This window comes from Ornithodoros turicata, chromosome 6 (genome assembly GCF_037126465.1).
Source record: "Ornithodoros turicata isolate Travis chromosome 6, ASM3712646v1, whole genome shotgun sequence".
NCBI classification, from domain to species: domain Eukaryota; kingdom Metazoa; phylum Arthropoda; class Arachnida; order Ixodida; family Argasidae; genus Ornithodoros; species Ornithodoros turicata.
The window spans coordinates 73,421,026-73,435,797 of NC_088206.1; the positions used below are offsets into that span (position 1 = coordinate 73,421,026).

Sequence of the window (14,772 nt, forward strand, 5' to 3'; positions counted from 1 at the left end):
AAATCCCGTGTATAAACTGACTTTTTTTTGGGGGGGGGCGAACGCCCCCCCCCCCCCCTCGATCCGCCCCTGACCTTATATGACTAAGTTTTCTATCTGATTTCTTGGACGATCTTAGCCTTCAAACCACAATGTTGTTTCCTCCGCACATTCCATACTATGGTTTTCGGCGCGTAACAACCGGTGTTTTTTTTTATGTCATTTCCACATCTATTGATTGTATTATGACTTATTTACTGTGACTTGTTATTAATTAACTGATCGAGAGGTCCTAACTCTAGTCTAACATACTCCGAGACAACATAACCTGTACTCACTAAAATGAAAATTAAAAAAGCAAAAATGGATTGTGATACAGTTTGGATGTTGAATATATTTTATTTCTTCTTCCTGTTTTTGTCCCCCAGCTCTTATTTTTTATTTCGTTTTCAGCTGTCATACTACAGTGCTATCTTGCAGACGACGAATCAGATTCCGAAACTGATTCTTTTTCCTCGTTCGACACATGCCTCGGAGCACGCGACGCGTGCTCCTACTGGGGGCGTTGTCGGCAAAACGTAGCAGACACATACACCGGGGGAGGAAAACGGGGTGTAAAGTGCTTCGTTGTTTACCAAATTTGCATCGACTAACTGACCTCGACCAATCGCGGAGAGATGCTTACATTTCAGGATGGCACCGACGAATCATCCAACATCTCAGACGCGGCTTCAAAGGTGAGCTAACTGCATCGTCTGCCACAAAAACAAACCAAACATGTTAGGCCTATCGTGCTGGGACATGGATATGAACGGCCACATATGCCGCACGGTGAGTTACAACTTGCAAGAAATTGCACAAGTCATCCAAAGTGTAACGGAATAGCAGCCGAAGCAATAGCATTCTTGTTCTTTTGTCTCATTAAGTGATAACCGATGCCTAGAGCTCCCGGTGAGTCAAGGTGGTGCCTGCGTCGGATCACGTTTACCAGAAACATACATGTAATAATATTATTATTCTCTTTTTTACACCTCGTGTTGCGCGTTCAGCGTTTAAACGCTCGATGGCGTTTATTTCAAAAAAAGTGTTACGCAGCAAATTTTATCTCTGTATAGGAGGGGGCGTTCCCGTACGTCCCATACTTGTTACATGATAGCCATAAACGGAATTGTACTGTTGGTATATGCAGAATGAACGGGCTTTCAACGTTTATATAATCTTCGTCCACTTGCAAATAGTTCAGACCAGTCATGCTTTCAGTGTGGGAAGTTGAAGTCGCGTTTCAAAACGGTTGCTTGGACACCGTAACCGTTCAGGTTTGTAATAACGGTTCACTTTCGTTTTATGGTTGCCATCCGCATCTGTGAAATATTATATGCTGCCTAAGCATAGGGCAACAGTGTGGTTGGCCTTGTCTTAGCATACCATAAAAAATTGGTTTCCTTTCATCACAGTGACGATTTTCGAGATATCTCGTCGCTCCTCGGATTTGAGGAGCCTGTGAGGTAGTCCGCGTAATTTCTTTCAAAAATTGCGCTCAAAATAAACTCTAAATTACCACAGCCATCCTTAGGCAGTGTTCTACCTGGGGCAGGACGACATTGAAACATTCCCCACAAACAGAACTACCATTGTTTTTTTCCTGAAGTATTCATCAGCAGAAAATTTTAGCTTTAGCTACATGCATGTGACAGGTGGTCAATTCTGTTGCAGAAACGTGCATTTCGAAGCTCCGCAGAAAAATTTAAACTGAAAAAAGTGAACGAAAGAAACATTCGAAAATCTAGAGCGAAAATTATATCTGCTCACAACTTCATTGCTCGAGCTCACGACCAGCTCTTGGACCCCTGCCACCCCCCTTTGTCGCCCCTTCCGGGAGACACCCCATATGGCTGCCAGGTTTTAAAGAGACCCTGTCCATTGCCTCAGATGCGGTCGGACACGATCGACCTGGCTGACCAGTCCCTGCTGGTGGACATCTCTGATGCTCTGAGCGAAAGGGACAAGGTGAAGTTCACCGTTCACACCAAGGTGAGCTGACGGGGAGAGAACAATGCGAGCGGTAAAGCCGACCCTGTTCTTTCTGCTGCAGACGACTTTATCGGAGTTCCAGAAGCCAGAATTTTCTGTGGTCCGGCAACATGAGGAATTTATCTGGCTGCACAATTCTTTCGAAGAAAACGAAGTGTACGGTGGGTTCATTGTAAGTTTGTCACCATTCTCTTCCAATCTCTCGCTGCTTCTTCGCAACCCATTAGTGTAATTGTCACCCTCGTCTTGGCCGTCTGTTCCAACGCAGATTCCTCCAGCGCCTCCAAGGCCCGACTTTGACGCGTCGCGGGAGAAGCTTCAGAAACTTGGCGAGGGCGAAGGGACCATGACTAAAGAAGAGTTTGCGAAGATGAAAGCGGAACTGGAAGCGTAGGTGTCTGTTTTCTTTTCTTTCTGCTTCACTCTCTCTTCATGCACGTGTGTTTGCAGCGAATACCTGGCGACATTTAAGAAGACTGTTGCCATGCACGAACTGTTTCTCCAGCGGCTGGCGTTGCATCCCATTTTCCGCACCGACAGGAACTTTCACGTCTTCCTAGAGTACGACAAAGAGGTACGCCGGTCCTGCACCTGGTTACCCGCTCAGTTACGAGAGTCATATCGGAGACAGTTCGGTCGCTCTGAGTTCGTAATTTGAATTTCTTTCAGTTAAGCGTTAGAGGCAAGAACAAGAAAGAGAAACTGGCCGGCCTCCTGACTACTCTGGGGAAGTCGGCGGACGACCTCTTGCTGTCGTCTACGCAGAAGGTGAGGTTAGCTTTTTAAAACATCCAGTTACACAATCTTTGAAAAAATTTCGAACAATTTTTGTCATTTAAGCTCTGGCTGTCGACTGCGCAGAAGATGAAGTTGGCTTCTTGAAATACCCGTTAGGCCACCTTTAAAAAAAAAATATGCAGCTTTCATAATTTTTTTGGTCACGTCTTCATATTCAGCGAGTGTTCCGCTTGAGAGTGCACACATCTTTTAGGGAATAGGTGTTGTCAAAGTTCCACTGCACATGCAACATTGGTCACAGCAATGGAAAGAGCTCAGTGAAGAACTTTGAAAAGAAAAAAAAGAAAAAAGAAAAACATCCTCGTATGCAGGATCGTATTTGACTGAGACAAGTTAGCTAATTTTTGTGACCGATTAAGTGGTACCTAAGGGTTACTCTAGGACTACTTGAGTGGCAGACCTCGTGACAGCTCGAGCAATCAGCGATTTAATTTCTTATCTGTGCTTTTTGCTGCCAGGATGTGGATGAGTTTTTCGAGCATGAAAGGACATTCCTCGTGGAGTACCACACTCACGTCAAGGACGCGACGAATAAGTCGGACAAGATGACGCGGAGCCACAAAAGTGAGTGACAAAAGTTTTTCCGATATTTTTTTTATCTACTTTACGTTCCACAAATGGGGCCGTTCAGGCTACTTCTACACACTATTTCTACCTCGATGTGTACTTGAATACAGGTGGATATTACCTTTCATGTACTGCTGGTTAAAGGGGCAATAATTTGACGTTTCATTTCATAAATATTCAACATTTTACGTGAGCTACTGCTTCGAACACGTAGAGCATGCTTCTTTTAATGGTCAAATGGTTGTTGCAGACCTTTCAGATAGTTACATCAAGATTTCTTCCTGCTTGACGGAAATGGCGACGGTAGAGTCTTCTGAATTAGAAAAGTGAGCCGAATTTCACTCTCCTTCCAATTTCTTTGTTTCGTACATATTGTAGATATCGTACTACAGGGTTGCTAACATTTATCAAATTTTTTTTTCAAATTTGTGCATTATCTCCGCAGATTTCTGCCGAAAGCCTCGGATATCTTCGAGAAAGCTAGGGTAGGCCACTTGAAGTCCTCGTAACGCTTAACTTTGAATACAACTATCTTTATCTTATCTGATATCATTTTTTAAAACTCATATCAGAAAGTGGAAAGCAGAGTAGCGACCGACGAGGACTTGAAGCTCTCGGACACATTGAGGTACTACATGCGAGACACTTCGGCAGCTAAGGTAGGTCGTTCTATTGATGAGATGTCGCTTTATCTGTCTTGGCTTCTTATCTCTACCTTTATCAGGATCTGTTATATCGCCGTTTGCGTTGCCTGGCTAACTACGAGAATGCCAACCGTGCCCTGGAAAGAGCCCGTAACAAAAACAAAGAAGTTCAGTCTGTGAGTTTGACTCTTTCTCGATACCCGCCACGTAAAAGTTTTCTGTGCCACACCCAGTAACTGATTAAATGTCCACAGGCTGAATCGCTGCAGCAAGAAGCGTGCGAGAAATTTGAGAACATCTCGAAGCAGGCCAAGCAGGGTACGTCTCCTCATTTCTCCGGGGAAACGTTAAGATTTAGTCGTTGCTTTCAGAACTAACGGATTTCAAGGCTCGACGGGTAAACAACTTCCGCAAGAACCTGGTGGAGCTCGCGGAGCTGGAGTTGAAGCATGCTAAGGTATATCGGAATGTCATTTCCGTCAAAAGGGCTTGTAAAGAACACGCAGGTGTAGTGGTTTAAATCCTGCATTTTTCCGGTGAACTTTCCGGACCCTTCCCCCCCATGAAGTTGGTAAAGGATGCATACTGATTCACTTGTCTTTCCTGCTGTCCTCTCTATCTGTTCATGTCTGTACACCACTTGTAGCCTCAAGGTACCTCAAGGTATCCTAATTTCTTTTCATGGTGTAGGCACAAGTTCAGTTGCTGAAGAATAGCATAGCTTCGTTGAAGAATGAACCAGTAAGCCAGTGACAGTAGCGGAGCACTGCCTTGTTGTCGTCGTTGCCTGGTGCTGCGAGAAAAGACCTCCAAGACACAGCATGCCGTGCGTGCCACAGGAGGACATGTCACCTTTCGGATGTATTTATTTTGCCTCCTGTCTGCGTCGAGTTTTTTGGTGGGACACTTTTCTATAGTGAAGCATTTTTGAAATAAAAAGGGATTATATACTATTCTGCTTTTGCGATTTTTTTTCTTTTTTTTGGCTAAAGTATTGCCCATCTCCAGGCTTTACATTGTTCTCTCAGCAATGTTCTGATCTGATGCAAGAGCAGGCATTTCGTGAGAAATCTCCCTCTGGGGGAGTATATCTTTTGAGTACATATGTGTATGGACATATGTATTAGTAGCCTATAGTGTATTGGGCAGTCTCGGGAATTTCGGGGCGGGTTGCAGAGAAACCCCTCCTTGCCCCAGGCTTTCACAACACACCACGAAATTTGAGATTCTCCAATACAGCTCGGAACATATACCCCCCACCCATGGAGGCTCGGGAATCCCCCTGTGGTTGATTTCAGGGGATGTGCAAGAGTATGTCTCGACTTAAAGACCAGATAACCAGACAGAATAAAGGTGTTGCTTCCGTCGATAAATTGTTCTTTTCGTTGCACAGTGGTTCTAGTGAGTACTTATCGGGAGCGCATTTTGTGCGCCGCGTACGATGTTCAAATTTCGCGGTAGAAATGGTACCAGAAGGATATCTTCTTCGTTTTCAGAATTTGTAAGAGAGATATTATGAATAGCATAACGGGAGAAATGTTTTTATGATAGTAAATCTACCTATCGTAAAGCTCACGATGCCGTCGACCTTGTGCCTTGTGCGCTTAGCCAATGCTGGCCAATACTAGCCAACAGTATCCGGAACTGTCTGCGAGTTGCGCTTGGTTGCGCGAAGGTATTGTTACGGTAGTATTGTAACTTCCCAAAGCTTTTTTTCACTGCCGCAATAGATGGTAGCAAACATTCTCGCAGGCCTCTGTTGAGGGTACAACCTATGGGCCCATCCCATGGCGGCATCATTGTACAAGAACTACCTCAAGTTGTGCGAAATATGGCCCGCTAACCCGGCGCGAAAAGGCAAATGCCTGGGCGAATTTATTCGCTTTCTAGTAGCTAAGGAATTTCCTCAAGGCGAACAGACCTCGCTACGGAACATTGAGGTGCTTGAGCGAAATTACAAAAGTCTCCGCAGCCTGGCTTCAAACACGTACGCCCAAAGGTATCCAAGGTTGGCTGTATCTTCTGCAACGGGCTTAACTGCTCAGGAGTGCGATCTCCTGATTCTTGAGTATCTGCACCAAGAGAAACAACAGCAAGTCGACGTGGAGGCGTCGCTAATTGAGAGACTGAGGTCAAAGTTCTCGTTTAAGTATCGTAAAGACAGCGCTGAAACTTCGTAGCATGGAGAGGTGAGTTTGCTCCTGTGCGACCTTGTGAGGCCTCCAGGCCTGCTGGGATTCGATGCATTGTAGTTCTAACAACATTAGCGTAACTACACTCAGTTTTCTTAGCGTGATGAGCGACAGGGAGGAGACTTGAATTGTACATCGCCGATAGGCGCAGAGAAAACCAATCGTAGCGGTCGGTTTATTGATCCCGGCTTGTAGCTCTTGACTTGCTCCTGAGTGTGTCACATACAATTTTGTAAAGCTTACTAATCATTTTGCCGGGTTTGTGAAGTGATGCACGTAGTTGAAGTATAAATTTTCCCATATGTTGACGTGTGTTTAAAATGAATATGTTGAACCTATCTCGATCAGCCGCACAGAAGAGTACGTCTGCATCCACTGCAGCACCAAATCTGTACGGTTATACAAGGAATATGGACATGGCCTTATAAAGTTGACAAGATGTGTAAGTGCAGTCTCGAAAAGGCCCGCCAGGCATTCACGCGCAACCGAATATTTCTCTTTTCAGTCCAAGTGCGGCGAACCAGTTGATGAGTATATTGAGACTGAATTTTCTATCGTTTTTATCGACACGATACTGCAGAGACTAGAAGCTTACAGGCATCTGATATTTAATGCTGGAATCCAGGTATAAGTGGGGAATTTAATCTTTTTTTTTTTCCGTATATTTGTACGTAGTGACGTTGGGAACACGGTAACCTCTCGATGATATCGTCTCTCTGTAGAAGTCCTGGAAACTTGCTCTTCTGTTCTTACTGGGCGAAGCGCTGGAGCTATGGCTGTCCGAACACTACGTTCCGAGCCGCGGATGGCAAGACAGCCTGGCAAAGCCGTTCACCGTGGAGTTGGAGCTGGAATGGCGTTTCTATCTGACGTGCTTTCTCCTTGTCATTAGTAAGTTTGACGAAGTAACGAAAGTCTCGTCTTTGTTGCTATCCTCCAGTCATTAGTAAGTCATTGGTACACTAGGTCTACAAATATGTCCACAGCACCGTGAAAGTTTTGCTCTAACATCAATTACTCTGCACCGGTTTCAGGCAACACTGTCTTCGTCGTCATGGTTACTTTGGCATTGTGCGTCTGCTGTGATAGGAGCCACGCAAAGTAAGCACCTGCCGACAGTGCGTTACTTTTGGGTCTCCGTGCCGTCCGACGTTTTCGTTGCGCTTTACAAAATGTAATGCGCCTTTTATAAGGGTACATAAATAATTATGGTAAACAGAATGGGGTTGTAATCATAGATGTTCCCAGGATTTTTTTCTAAGGGGAGGGGCAAAGTGCTTCTGTGGTGGGGGTGGAGGGGCAAAGCGTGCAACCCCCTTACCTCCTTTCCTCAAGACCGGAGCTGCAGACTGTGGGGGTGTTCAGAGTTTCATATTACCATGACATTATCTGAGAAAAATCATGATTAAACGGTGCACAATTTTCGCGAGTGACCTCGAAGCTGCAGGGGGCGGGGCGTGCCCCCCTCTCGGTACGCCCTTGGTTGTAATGGGTGTCCTTTTCCTTTAGCAGCAACACTGTCCGAAGCCTAATCATTGCGAGCTACGGAAAAATGCTCGCTCTTCCTGCCGTACTGTGGGACTGCCACCCCGAAGTGACGCGCTACGTCGTCACCTTCTTTTATCTCATCTCCCAAGTACAGGCTTGCAGAGGTAAGACTTTCCACAGTATTACGGGTGTGACACGACACAACTCTAGCACCAGCAAGCTCAGCAACGGGGCATTACGCCGAGGCTTTCACGCCTGGTATTAACGAGGACAGATCTGTTGAACCTGACAGGATCCTTAAGGAACACAACACACTGTCGCGTATTGTACACTGCTTGTCTGCCGTGTTTGTTTCACGGATTCTTGAAAGTGAAGCAGGATGTTTGCGACACGTTACTAATGTGCAAAGTTTAAACCTGCTGTTGCCTTCTACCTTTCAGCTGCATCTGGCTCAAGCACAAAGCTGGCAACCATGGTGGTACTGGTGTCATACGCTGTTCAGCAGCTGGCGGGGCATGCCCTGTCTGGTCCTTTACTTAGTCTCCTTGATTTCTAGCGTTTTAGCTCGTTCTTTGTTATCTATTTCTTCCTCCTCCCCCCCTTGCAGTGTACTAGAGTGGGAATAACTTTAACGAGATGTACAAACCTTTTTCGGAGCTTTAGTTCGAATAAACGCAATGTACAAACGGCACGAAATAGTCATCTTCAATATGTGAATATGACAAAAGGTACTGTCTCTTTGTTGTCGTACTGTATAGTTAGGTAGTCAACGAATAAGCTATCGGTGATCGACACTTCTTTTATACGCATCAACGGAGACTGAACACGTTCTTTCATTTCATCGCGGCTGCCCTCAAGTGCTTTGCGCTGCCTGGATCTGGAATTTGCCTGCAGGAAAAAAAGTCCAGCATTAGTAACGAAGCAAAGCCGTCCAAACAAAAGGGACAGATCTTACATGCAGGCATTGTCGTTACTTCGACTGTGACGCTGCTCTGGATTCCGAGGTTTGCCAGTGTGCCTCGGATTAAACCGCACGTGAAGGCCAAATACTGGAGCGAACAAACTTGCAAGTGTCACTTTTTAAATGCAATTCCCGACGGAAAACTTACCTTAGGAGCCATGTTTATGTACTGTTTACTAGTTGAGAGCTGGGTTAAGAAGCGAAACCTGTTGTCGTGCAAGACGTACACACCCTGAAAATATTCCGGTAAAAAGAAAAACTGCAAAAAATTGATTGCATACATACATGGTGATTAGTCCTGAGATTGTCCACTTGCTTTTTGTACACAGCAGACCACAGTTCCTTGCAGATGAATTTAATGATGTCGAGCTCAGTTTTGAACCTCGGCATATCTTTCGTAAGCCTGGATTAAGAAGACACGCATAGTGTATGTGAGGATGTTATGTTGAATATGAATAACGAGTCTCATACCTCTCTACAAGCCGGTAACCGGTTGAGTAGCCTATATGTTCAAGCTTTGCTACGGAGGCGTCCTGAAATGTGTTAGATAATATTGTTAGCGCAGTAACGATGAAATTTAATGCATATTCGCTGCCATCCGCCTACCCCCCCGACAAGACAAGCCTCAAAGCTACTACTCAAAGGTTGAACAGTAAAATTTTCCTAAACGCATGTAAATATGTGATGTGTGAGAGCATTACTCTGTCATCTGGATCAGTCTGCGAATAAATGTAATTCGCAATCTCATTGTACAGAAACTCGAACAAGCAATCGTCGGCCATTTTGAAGTTCGTCTGCTAGCTACGACAGCCTCGCGTTTGTTCTTCGACCTCGACCTTTCACGTTTGGATTATTGCTCGTTGAAATTGTAATGAATCTAGTGAATCTACATTTAATGTTTTTTATATTGATGTGTACTTATGTGAAAACTAAAAAATGATTTGAAATATTCTGTGCGGCGCTGAAGTAACAATAGTCATGGCGGGTACTAGTGTGTTTGCATTAATCCAAGCTGAATTTGATGCAGCTCAAAAAGGACTCAAAGATGTTGATGAGAACATCAAAAGACTCACAGGCCGCAACCCCGAAGAATTCAGGTGCATGTGTTTTCGAGACAATGAACATTTTATCTACTTTTGCCGCTAGAAATCCTCTTCAAAACTTGCCCATTCGCGTGCAGAGATCACCATTGCGTTTTACGTTTTTGTTTGTAACATTTCCTGTAATGGTTTAGGCAATCGTCACACCCACACATATTAATATTATCGTTCACACAGGACCAGGACAAGAAAGTTGAGGAACGCCAGCGTTGTTTTGTGCAATAGCGTGATAACCTAGCGCCGTAGTGCTTGGTGTAATTTTTTATAAAGGTATTTTAACATTTGATAGAAATCAAAATAGACGGACGGGTGTTGGACCTCAGGCTGGGAATCAGGAGGAGGGACAAGGCCGAGATCGGACCGTGAGGTAATTATATTAATGCGTAATATATTTTTTACGTTGTATTATTGCCTTCAATGGTGTGTGTGTGTGAAGAGTGTATCATAACATGATGTGATCTTGTTACTCTTTATTTATTCGCTGGCGACGGTGCATGTGCATATATTTCATCATCATTACGTGTTTCAGCAAAAATGGTGCCGGACAGGGGGGTCAGCCGCCTGCAAAGAGACGGAATTTCGGAAGCGCATTTAGCCGGTATACTTTCATGCTGTTCTTCCAGTCAAAGTTGTCTTCTAGTACAGAAGTGATTTTTCTGGAGCGAAAAACGCGTGGACTTTGTCAGTATTTACTATTGTACTTCAACTTTGTGACTACCCGTAACTACGTACATATAGAAAAAGTTACTGTACACTTGTAATGCAGTTACTGGTTTCAATAGCTAGCTGTAACTGCAGCTTAGTTACCTCTTTACGTAAGTTAAGTGGAACTTATCCCTTCCCAGGCTTGGCCCTGCTCCACAAATCCGTGCGGATGAAAGTGGCGATGAAGAAGATCTTCCTCGCAAGGCAAGAGGCGCTTCCAGATATTTATATTTCTCTCTCGCTTCTCAGAGGTGCCTCTTTTCATGCATAGGTGTTTCATAGTTGTACCTTCTTTCTGCCTGTACTGTAGGGGACAGTGCAGTCATCAGTGGTGGCAGCACCTGCGAAAGATGCCTCGAGAACACGCAAAGAAGCCAGTGCGGAGCAGAAAGGGGACAAGCGATGCATGGAGCGTAACAAACGCATGTTCGGCATGATCCTCGGAACATTGCAGAAGTTTCAGAATGAAGAGACACGCCGAAAAGAGCAAGCGCAGGTTGGTTACTTGTTGGCTTTTGTCGGTACAAAACAGTACGAGGACATCAACGTGGACCCTGTGCGACCGTGTTTGTTCGAATACAAGTAATTTGGCTTTCCTACGTCGTAAGGCACATCTGGCATCCGTCGCTTGCCGCGCAGACCTTGGTCAGTTGTGTGTCAAATGTCCGTCTGATTCTGCAATATTTTTAATTTCTTGGACAGTTACCGGGTATCTGAGAGAGCAGTTCGGCAAGATGTTGTGCAAGACACAGGACGAGAAACGTCCGGATTGATTGCGTGCATGTGACCACATGTGTCTCGCGTTACGTAATCTTGCGTGTTTCCTGCACCACAGCAAGAATCAATCAACCGATCATAGAACGTTCCATCTTCTACCGCTTCTCTGTTGGCGGCCCTGGTTACAGCGCCCTCATTTGCGTTTTTTTTAGTGAACCGTTTGTTGCCTAGGGTTTTTTCGCGAAATATTTCCCAAGCCTGCCTCCATCCGAATTGACACCCCCCATTATATTAAGACAGCAAAATTAACCACTTATACGGCGTCTGTTCTCCACTGGCTATATGTTCACCTCACTAGTTGACATTATAAGTGTTCCGTGGTTCTCTCGCAGTCTCAGAAGAGAGCCGAAATTGAGCAGAAGCTGGAAGAAGCGGCCGAGAAGGAGAAAGCCCAGCTCAGGAAAGAGCGCCAAGACCTGTTTGTCGCTCGCCGAGAGAAGCAGCAGAGCTTGCGGCGGTTGGAGCAGAAACTGGAGATCGCCCGTCTGGTGTGTCCTTCCCCTTTTTTTTTTGGTGATGAGTAGAGCCTCAAGTTTTTGGGAAATATATTTTTCTAAATCCGGGGGTAGAAATCGGGTAAATAAACATGTGCTCTAAATTCGGGTGAAAAAACTTGCAGCAACTTGCTAAGTTCGGGAAGAAATCGGGCTCAGTTACTCAAACTAACTGTACTGGTTTGGTACAAACGGTTTTCCCGTCTCTCTCGCTCATATCCTAGACTATAAACAACGGTTGCTCGATTGTGATGTGATCGCGCGCTTGTAGCAACCATAGACTTGCACACGAGCCAGTTTCAAAGGTACAGGCTCTCCGAAATAGTCTGCAGCGATTGATTCAAGTTACTGTGTATGACGATGCAGTAAAAGGATCCACCAGACCTGGTCCAGTGCAGCCCAGATGTATCCAGCATTATCTGACTATTATTCGTGCAAAGAAGCTAGTACTTCAACAAGGATACTAGTATTCACTGTTGATTACTATACACAAAAGTGTTGTTAACTCTCTGATACGTACTCCTCAAATATCCATGGGACCGTGTGTAGTGAAAATATGAAGGGCCTATTATTTGAGAATACACGCCAGTTCGGGTAGAAAATAAATTGATCGAATAATAATCGAGGATACTGTCCTTGCACGAACAAGCACGAAGAGGCGGAAGCGCGTCAGCGCCTCTTGCTCAACTTCATCCACACCAAGACAAAGCCTCACATCATGTACAAGCCTGCAAAGCACAACACCGAGACCCAGAAGCGACTAAAAGAGTCGCAGAAGAGAGTACTCGGTAAGGGGAACTATCCACCTGTAGTCTGGCAACCTAATAGCTACAGTGAGTACTATTATTATTCCCTCAGGAATCATCGAGAGCAGGAGACTGAAAGCAAAGGAAGAACTGGACGCGATCGACGAACAGTTCCGCAGGGGAGCACCGGTGACCCAGGTTGAGGAGGAAGAGATGGGAGAGAACGAAGCCTCCGCGGTCGTTGCCGAAGACACTGGTGACAAGGAGAACAGGGTGAAGGAGGAAGGTGTAGAGGTGAAAGAGATGGTGACGGAACCGGTGGAGGAAGACTCGCAGAACAATGGGCCGGCGCAAGTCAAGGAGGAGCCTATGGAGACGGAAGTATCAACAGGTGAGGCACAGTTATATAGCCTCATGTAAGAACACATGTAGTTTGACCTATTTTGCACTTCAGCAACAACAGTGGGAGTGAGGAACTGAGGTTAGCTGGGAGACAGATTAATTTGTCTCCTGGGTTCGCGCCACAAGATCCTATTGTGGGTGGCACTTCGGATTATTTCCCCTCTGAGTATCACAAACATACCGTTACTTGGGTTGCTAACTAGACCATGTGAACGTAGTATCTTTTCTTTCCACTGGATTCTGCGTGATAATTGAAATTATCGGAAATATTTGTGCTTAAAAATCGGACCTACTGTACCTGAAAACCACTCCAACTGAACCAGTAACAACATGGCTGGTTTTTAAAATTGACGCGCTTCATTAAGCTGCAGCTCAAACAACGAATGTGCTACTAGGCCTACGTGCTTCCGAAAATGCAGTGGGAAAATGTGCGCGGTTGCGTCTCATTCTGACGAATGAAAAAAAAAACTTTTCTTCCGTCACCATCCAGAGAGCGCCACTGTCGAGACCGAGCAAGTTGCAGACGCATCGGCAGAACCGGCCGACCCTCAGACAACTTCAGCGGACAGTACGGACGCGAAACTGTCCGTGGTTGAGGAGGACAGCAACTTGACTTCTGACCTGAAAGCAAAAGAGCAAGAGACCGAAGCGTCGCTGTTGACGCCCGTGGAGACGGTGGCCATCGAAGCTCTGGGTGACCAAGGGTTTGAGCCCATCTACGATGAGTGACACGTTGCATCCGCAACACACCATGTGCAAGCCATGACTTTGAAACTCTGTCACACATTCTCTGTGCGTGGCGTCCGCTTCAAATGACTGAGAGCGCCCTCTGTGCAAGGGGAAAGACTCGTGGCCTCGTTTTAGATTTGGCGGCAGTTTGTTTGTTTGTTTGTGTTTCTTCAGTTTTGTGACAGGCTGTGTTGAGGCAGTGGCCTGGGTTTTCTTTCTTTCCTTCCTTGTTTTTTCCCCCCTCACATCAGAAACGTTCTCGGCCCATGGGAGGTTCAGATTTTCCCATTGCCTTCAGTCTTCAGGCCGTCGCCAATTTTGTTTTGTAAAGAAAAGAAAGAAGCAGATTTGGATTATACCAAATTTTTTTTTTTTCTGTTTCTGGTTTAAAAGGGTCTTGGAGTGTTCAGTGGCGATATGGCGAACGGGATGACTGGAGTTGCGCCAAATTATTCTATTTAGAACAGTCGTACAAGAACCACAGCATGTTGACGAGGAAGCGTGAGCCGTCGAATCATTAAAGTCATCATTCCAGTTTGTTGCTCGGATGTTTTTCTTTTTTTAAGCACTGAGTGGGGATTAAAGGGCATTCAGCTGTTGGCCAAACAAGAACTATGCACTGTAAAAGCAGGGCGTTCATTGTACAAAGGGACAATCGCATCCGGAAAAATCTGATTAATCTCAACTAATCTAAATTAAAATCTATGGAGACCGATACCGCTGCGTTCAGCATAGGCCGACAATCTAATTGACCAATTTTTTGTCCCGAAAGTGCTTAGATACTAAATGAACAAATTTGAACGATCAACGCTGCTTCCGCAGCTGCAGAGGCTCTGCAGCGTGATGTCGCTCCCTAAGCAGAGGAGTGAGAGGGCGGCGCTCAGAAGAGTGAGGCACCGTTCAGACGCCCACACGGCCTCACCATTCCATTTCTCAAGCTCAAGCCCTCATTGGTTCTTAGGGAGTGACGTTTTTCCAGACAGGGAATTCCGGCATACTCTCAGCATCCGGCGTCTGCTCCTGTCATGTAGACTATCCTTGCGTTTGCTGACCAAGAGCCTTGCAGCAGGCGAAATAATGGTAACGCTGCGCCATCTGTTAGGTCAGCAAACGCAAGGACAGTCGTCATGTATTCCGGCTAATAACGGCCTAACTACGC

General features: G+C 45.5%; 4 protein-coding genes across 7 annotated transcripts; 3 read left to right on the plus strand and 1 right to left on the minus strand.

Moving 5' to 3' along the window:
- The first annotated feature begins 532 nt into the window (after nucleotides 1–532).
- LOC135397345 (sorting nexin-6-like) lies at nucleotides 533–4,972 on the plus strand. 4 transcript variants are annotated; one of them, XM_064628886.1, is made up of 15 exons: nucleotides 723–810; nucleotides 906–980; nucleotides 1,909–2,010; nucleotides 2,072–2,182; nucleotides 2,279–2,400; nucleotides 2,461–2,584; nucleotides 2,680–2,778; nucleotides 3,267–3,372; nucleotides 3,626–3,701; nucleotides 3,821–3,860; nucleotides 3,948–4,034; nucleotides 4,100–4,195; nucleotides 4,274–4,337; nucleotides 4,391–4,476; nucleotides 4,710–4,972. In XM_064628886.1, exons 2-15 carry the CDS (start codon nucleotides 915–917, stop codon nucleotides 4,770–4,772), a joined length of 1,242 nt encoding a protein of 413 aa, XP_064484956.1. In that variant the 5' UTR covers nucleotides 723–810; nucleotides 906–914; the 3' UTR covers nucleotides 4,773–4,972. The 4 variants fall into 4 exon arrangements, with proteins under 4 accessions (XP_064484958.1, XP_064484956.1, XP_064484959.1 ...); XM_064628888.1 differs by lacking the exons at nucleotides 723–810; nucleotides 906–980 and adding an exon at nucleotides 533–716; XM_064628889.1 differs by lacking the exon at nucleotides 906–980.
- Nucleotides 4,973–6,095: 1,123 nt separating this feature from the next.
- On the plus strand, nucleotides 6,096–8,395 carry LOC135397347 (protein ARV1-like). The gene is made up of 7 exons (XM_064628891.1): nucleotides 6,096–6,208; nucleotides 6,560–6,653; nucleotides 6,717–6,836; nucleotides 6,934–7,102; nucleotides 7,246–7,312; nucleotides 7,721–7,863; nucleotides 8,140–8,395. The coding sequence occupies exons 1-7, from the start codon at nucleotides 6,201–6,203 to the stop codon at nucleotides 8,253–8,255; spliced, it is 717 nt and encodes a 238-aa protein (XP_064484961.1). The 5' UTR covers nucleotides 6,096–6,200; the 3' UTR covers nucleotides 8,256–8,395.
- An 85-nt stretch (nucleotides 8,396–8,480) lies between these two features.
- Nucleotides 8,481–9,468, minus strand: LOC135397348 (trafficking protein particle complex subunit 6b-like). The gene is made up of 6 exons (XM_064628892.1): nucleotides 9,362–9,468; nucleotides 9,132–9,193; nucleotides 8,946–9,063; nucleotides 8,809–8,892; nucleotides 8,655–8,748; nucleotides 8,481–8,587 (listed from the first exon to the last, which is right to left on the minus strand). Exons 1-6 carry the CDS (start codon nucleotides 9,440–9,442, stop codon nucleotides 8,553–8,555), a joined length of 474 nt encoding a protein of 157 aa, XP_064484962.1. The 5' UTR covers nucleotides 9,443–9,468; the 3' UTR covers nucleotides 8,481–8,552.
- Nucleotides 9,469–9,611: 143 nt separating this feature from the next.
- Nucleotides 9,612–14,150, plus strand: LOC135397346 (pinin-like). The gene is made up of 9 exons (XM_064628890.1): nucleotides 9,612–9,757; nucleotides 10,050–10,127; nucleotides 10,290–10,358; nucleotides 10,606–10,669; nucleotides 10,776–10,961; nucleotides 11,575–11,730; nucleotides 12,386–12,524; nucleotides 12,595–12,873; nucleotides 13,375–14,150. The coding sequence occupies exons 1-9, from the start codon at nucleotides 9,639–9,641 to the stop codon at nucleotides 13,611–13,613; spliced, it is 1,329 nt and encodes a 442-aa protein (XP_064484960.1). The 5' UTR covers nucleotides 9,612–9,638; the 3' UTR covers nucleotides 13,614–14,150.
- The last annotated feature ends 622 nt before the right edge of the window (nucleotides 14,151–14,772 follow it).

Excerpts from the sequence above, each read along its gene's own strand:
- LOC135397345 (XM_064628886.1), top strand. The coding sequence starts at position 915 with ATGCCTAGAGCTCCCGGTGAGTCAAGGTGGTGCCTGCGTCGGATCACG. Across the intron at positions 2,779-3,266 it reads TGCTGTCGTCTACGCAGAAG|GATGTGGATGAGTTTTTCGA; the intron begins GTGAGGTTAGCT and ends TTTTGCTGCCAG. Across the intron at positions 4,196-4,273 it reads AAAACAAAGAAGTTCAGTCT|GCTGAATCGCTGCAGCAAGA; the intron begins GTGAGTTTGACT and ends AAATGTCCACAG.
- LOC135397347 (XM_064628891.1), top strand. Across the intron at positions 6,837-6,933 it reads TATTTAATGCTGGAATCCAG|AAGTCCTGGAAACTTGCTCT; the intron begins GTATAAGTGGGG and ends GTCTCTCTGTAG. Across the intron at positions 7,864-8,139 it reads CCAAGTACAGGCTTGCAGAG|CTGCATCTGGCTCAAGCACA; the intron begins GTAAGACTTTCC and ends TCTACCTTTCAG.
- LOC135397348 (XM_064628892.1), bottom strand. The coding sequence starts at position 9,442 with ATGGCCGACGATTGCTTGTTCGAGTTTCTGTACAATGAGATTGCGAAT. Across the intron at positions 9,194-9,361 it reads AGACTGATCCAGATGACAGA|GACGCCTCCGTAGCAAAGCT; the intron begins GTAATGCTCTCA and ends AACACATTTCAG. Across the intron at positions 8,893-8,945 it reads ATCTCAGGACTAATCACCAT|GGTGTGTACGTCTTGCACGA; the intron begins GTATGTATGCAA and ends GAATATTTTCAG.
- LOC135397346 (XM_064628890.1), top strand. The coding sequence starts at position 9,639 with ATGGCGGGTACTAGTGTGTTTGCATTAATCCAAGCTGAATTTGATGCA. Across the intron at positions 10,359-10,605 it reads TTCGGAAGCGCATTTAGCCG|GCTTGGCCCTGCTCCACAAA; the intron begins GTATACTTTCAT and ends ATCCCTTCCCAG. Across the intron at positions 12,874-13,374 it reads GGAGACGGAAGTATCAACAG|AGAGCGCCACTGTCGAGACC; the intron begins GTGAGGCACAGT and ends GTCACCATCCAG.